Source organism: Hordeum vulgare, chromosome 1H (assembly GCF_904849725.1).
Source record: "Hordeum vulgare subsp. vulgare chromosome 1H, MorexV3_pseudomolecules_assembly, whole genome shotgun sequence".
In the NCBI taxonomy this organism is placed as follows: domain Eukaryota; kingdom Viridiplantae; phylum Streptophyta; class Magnoliopsida; order Poales; family Poaceae; genus Hordeum; species Hordeum vulgare.
The window spans coordinates 12,064,009-12,069,079 of record NC_058518.1 but is presented as its reverse complement, the minus strand read 5'-3'; the positions used below and the strand labels follow the sequence as shown (position 1 = coordinate 12,069,079).

Here is a 5,071-nt window from a genome sequence, read left to right as displayed (position 1 = left end):
GCTAGCGAATTACAACAATAAAATCCCAGGCCTAGGCAAATGGATTGGGATGCATACATAGAACTACCACAAAAATGTCAGATTCATGTCTCTATTATAGCCATGTCTAGCTAGCCCAGCTATAAATTCAGTTCTAGTTGGCTCTGTGTTGTCTCTTGGAGTACACTTTGCACAACTTCAAGATATTTGCATCAATTATTTCCAATATTTTTAAGGAATGCATAGCTTCCTGGCCTATACAATCAGGGATGAACACAAAAATATACCTACTAAAAAATATGCCAGGAACATGAGGACTGAATAGATCAGTTTACAAAACATAACAAAAATTATCATCCTCTGGCCGTGGTACTTGCATCAGCCTTGTAAGGGTATAATCCATCTTATTATCAGGCCCAATATATATCAATGACTGTGGCGTTGCGAGAATCAGTACAGAACACAACACAACATGGAACCACTTCAAGAAGGTATTCTGCTCATACGCCAATGTGGCCAGTGTAACACTCTGTCCCAAATTTGATCAATACTCTAACCAACTACTTGGTGGGCTGATATGTGTATAGCCTCCTCTTACTTTTTGCCCTTGCTTCATGTAAATGGGTTAATCCGAGGTACATTTGTAACACAAGTGTATATATAATATGGTCAAAATCTTTCTTAACTCATGGGACTAAGTCAACGCATAACTGAACTTAGCCGCAAGGCCCGACAATGAAGGGAGATGGTATTACTGTTTCCATCTTCAAGGGTGACACTTTCCACAACATACTTGTAGCATTAGATTTCCATAATCATCCCTTGGTGCATGGCATATGCCATATGCCCTATACAACACCACACACCCATGAGACCTTTGTAGCATGGGCTCACTCTGTTACCACATGTAAAATCATGACCAAAATCACTCAACGCCATACCAACCGACATCATGGGCCCGCACATGCATATCAGTATCGCCTCCCCTACAATTGTTTCCTCACTTCACGAAAAGTGGCTAATTCGACTGTGCTATCTGTTAAACACATTGATATATATGATGTTTGAGATGTTCTTGAACTAGAACTGATCCTACCGTGTAGTTGAACTTGTGCATATGAGCCTACACTACGGCTCCAACATATTACACTCGCTTGCAACAGACAAAGAGTAGACTTGGGACAATCACTGTTGAAACAAAAGATTTGATCGAAACCTTCAATAATAGGACGACAAACATACTTCAGTACAACCTAATGATTGAAGATTTAACTAGTAGTACATTCTAAGGGCTTTGGCTAAAGAAAAGGCGTATTCATCTTTGAATCATCCATCATCTCTATGGACATGTCCCGGGAGTACCAAAATATACTAGTTAGTTATACATGCTTTACAAGTCATTTAGAAATATAACAACATGGAAAATACATTTTGATATTGATTCCCTTTCCTAGAATCATATTGGACAAGATCCAACTCTATCCCAACTTGGTTGTTACTCCTCTACAATCCAGATTGTTTTGTCTTTATTATTAGGGATTCAGATAAGCATGATAATAGATGTTTCTATAATCCATGAGATGAAAGAGTTGGAGGCGGCGCGGGGGTGCGTGGGGTGGGGGGGGGGGGGTGGCTACAATTAGAAGGCAAAGTGGTTGAATCTTATGAATTGAGATTTCTATATACTGGATAATAATGCTTGGGTTAAGGCAATTGATTATAAAACAATAAACTATGCAGCAAATTGATAGTGCTTCTTCAAAATATGCAAATATGGATAGACGGGGATATGAATGTGAAAATTCATATGGTATCTCAACCTAGCAACCAATTTTCCCCATGAATTAAGAATAACTATCCATATGCCGCACTTTATTTCCATATATATATAGAACATATGTCATAATATACTATGAATCGAGCTTAACTAGCATATAGAATGCATAGAAGCTCAATTTTGACGCCACCTTTCATCCAAGCACCGTAGTTTTTTAAATCAAGTAAGTTCTATTCAAATTCCAAATACGAGTCGAACTCGAACAACTCATGTATATGTAGCTAACTAGCATGCCGCAATATATTCCACATCAAGCTAACTAGTATACATAGAGAACGCATAGACAAAGCTCAATTTCGCCACAGCCTATCATTCAAGCACCATGGCTCTTAAACCCAAGCCAGTTCCATTCAAATCCATCTAAAACCCGAACCGAACTCGATCGGCTCATATTCGTCGACCGTTCCTTGCACCCCCTATGCGTGCACACAGAACGGCAATGTGTCCCTCTTCCCCGGCCCTCAACGTACACCACAGGGAAGAAAAGCCACGCAACATCACAAAACATGGGCCACATAGAAGGTACATGTCTGCTTTTCCTTCTTTTTCTCCCTCCCTCATCCCACCTCACACCCTCACTAATCCTGTCTCACTCTCTCATCCCTCGCTCTCCCTTTCCTCTTTCCCTTTCCCTTTGATTCCCATATAATTGTTTTTCCAACCCCATGAGGACCATGAGGCCGGAGCCTTAGCTAGCCAGCCAGCCAGCCAGCTTGCCCTCTCATCTCCCACTACCTCCAAGCCTCTATCAAACACCACAACCTCCTTTAGCCCACCAGAATTGAAGGAAACACAGACACACGCACAAGGCCTGCCGGCAGCTGCACGAAGGAAGGAAAGGAGAAGACAAGAGCTTGCCAAACCATAGCTACCTAGCACAAGGCTCACTTTCGATCTCCGGATAACATCACCGCCCACTCACCCACCCGGCGCCATGATCTTCCCCCCTTCATTCCTTGATTCCTCGAGCTGGAATGATAACCAGGTAATTTCATTCCCCTTCCTTTTCCCGGGATTTTGTTCGCCCTCGCTTTTGCACCGGCGCCGAATAAAAGTTAGAGGAGGAGAAAGTTGTTCCGAGTATTAACAATATTGATGTAAAGAGGAGGATGATACCAGGGCTCTGGCTAAATATATTCTGATTCAAACACTTACATATGTTTGGTATATACTCTTGGCAGGAGTTTTTAGCCTGAATTCATTCTGGTTCTTGGTTCACTTCGTCCAACTTGTCTCGAGTTGTTGATTCTTCTTCTCATGCCATATAGTTGGATTTTGAGCAGCACGCTCACCACCAGCAGGTCATCACGGCCGCAAGTTGTGGCGGTGGTGGCGCCGGCGACGGCGGCTGCAACAACCATGACCTCCTGCAGCCGTCCATCATGCAGCAGGGGGCGCTTGCTGACGGTGGCGACGGCGGCGGGCAGGTGGTGGGGCCTGCGAAGCCCATGTCCATGTCGGAGCGCGCGCGGCTGGCTCGGGTGCCGCTGCCGGAGCAGGGGCTCAAGTGCCCGCGCTGCGACTCCGCCAACACCAAGTTCTGCTACTTCAACAACTACTCCCTCTCGCAGCCGCGCCACTTCTGCCGCGCCTGCCGCCGCTACTGGACCCGCGGCGGCGCGCTCCGGAACGTCCCCGTCGGCGGCGGGTACCGCCGCCACGCCAAGCGCGCCAAACCTAAGCAGGCGGCGGCGGCGGGGGCACCGGCTGCCAACGGCGCCGCTTCGGGTGGGTCGACGACGACGTCATCGACGACTTCCGCTTGCACGACCATGTCCAACCCAGCTCCCGTGCTCCCGGCGATGCTGCAGAACGGCGGCGGCGGCAACCTGTCCGGCCTCCTGCCGCCGCTGCTTCGCCTCGCGGACTTCGACGCCATGAGCCTCGGCTCCACCTTCTCCAGCATGGGGAAGTCGTCCCCCGTCGACTCGGCGGCGGGCTACTACCTGGGCGGCGGCGGCGGTGGTGGCGCCGTGGCCGGGCTGGAGCAGTGGAGAGTGCAGCAGATGCAAGGCTTCCCGTTCTTCCAAGCAATGGCCGACCAGCAGCACACACTAGCGCCAGCTGCAGCGCCTGCAATGGCCATGCCGGGGATGTTCCACTACCTAGGCTTGGGCAACGGTGGCGATGGCCGCGGCGGCCACGAAGACGACGGGGGAGACCAACAGTTTCATCACGCGATGCCATTATCAAAGAGAGAAGGCTACCCGAGATCAGGCAGCATCGCGATGTACGGTGGTGATCACCACCTCACTGCCGGCGGTGGCTACACAAGCTCCTACTCCAATACCGCCACAGGTAACCATCTCTTGTGATGAATGAGCTAAGCTATAATGGCGAGCTCTCAGACTAATCCTACAATTAGCGGTAGCGTACGTGCATGGACTTGGAGGGCGTTGTGAGATATAGAGAAAGCTTTGCATTTGTTGTGCATTGTGTTGATGGAAGAACTAGACAACAAGGTCGATCATGGAGAAGGATAAGGATGCATCGTGTTGTGTGCTTGCTTAATGATCATGGACAACTATTAGTGTTAATTAGCTAGTTTAGCTAGCATGATCACTAGCTGTGTTTCTTCTATACTTCTTCGTATCTAGGGCTTTTTCTTTTTCTTTTCTTTTGCGCATTCGGGGTGAAGTTATGTGTGTGTATTGTACCACTATGGTTCATGACAATTTTATATTATATGTCAATTGGCTGGTCGATATATAATTCTCCCATGTCTGTTTTGCGGTTAATTATATACACAATGTGATCCAAGATTGTGAATCCACATTTGAAGATATTCAGTGATGGTATTACCGCCAAGATTGTGAATACTACATTCTATACATATATGGACTAAATGCACACAGCCATGCAAGCCAAGCCATGCAACATTTCGTTTTGGACAATATATACATGTGAGCTTTGTCATTAACTTGAATCGACTGGTGCAACTAAACAAATTTATTTAGCAATAGTTAACTGACAGGTGCTACTCTTCTAACTTTATCACTCAAAATCGTAGGGGGCAGGAATTGTCATGCGTAAGCAAAAAGAAAAAAAATCAAAGTGAAGATGCCATGCATGCATATATACTCCCTCCCTTCCTAAATATAAGTCTATAGAGATTCCACTAGCTAAAAACTACAATAGGAAACAAAATGGATGGATCTGAACTTTAAAATATGACTATATACATTCGCATATAGTCCAGAGTGAAATCTTTACAATAACTTATACTCACTCCATTCCTAAATATATATAAGACCT

General features: G+C 46.1%; 1 protein-coding gene across 2 annotated transcripts; it reads left to right on the top strand.

Moving 5' to 3' along the window:
• The first annotated feature begins 2,400 nt into the window (after window positions 1-2,400).
• On the top strand, window positions 2,401-4,523 carry LOC123404580 (dof zinc finger protein DOF3.6-like). 2 transcript variants are annotated; one of them, XM_045098529.1, is made up of 2 exons: window positions 2,401-2,801; window positions 3,100-4,523. In XM_045098529.1, exons 1-2 carry the CDS (start codon window positions 2,751-2,753, stop codon window positions 4,129-4,131), a joined length of 1,083 nt encoding a protein of 360 aa, XP_044954464.1. In that variant the 5' UTR covers window positions 2,401-2,750; the 3' UTR covers window positions 4,132-4,523. The 2 variants fall into 2 exon arrangements, with proteins under 2 accessions (XP_044954464.1, XP_044954456.1); XM_045098521.1 differs by having other exon boundaries at window positions 3,085-4,523.
• Window positions 4,524-5,071: the final 548 nt, after the last annotated feature.

Excerpts from the sequence above, each read along its gene's own strand:
- LOC123404580 (XM_045098521.1), top strand. The coding sequence starts at position 2,751 with ATGATCTTCCCCCCTTCATTCCTTGATTCCTCGAGCTGGAATGATAAC. Across the intron at positions 2,802-3,084 it reads CGAGCTGGAATGATAACCAG|TTGGATTTTGAGCAGCACGC; the intron begins GTAATTTCATTC and ends CATGCCATATAG.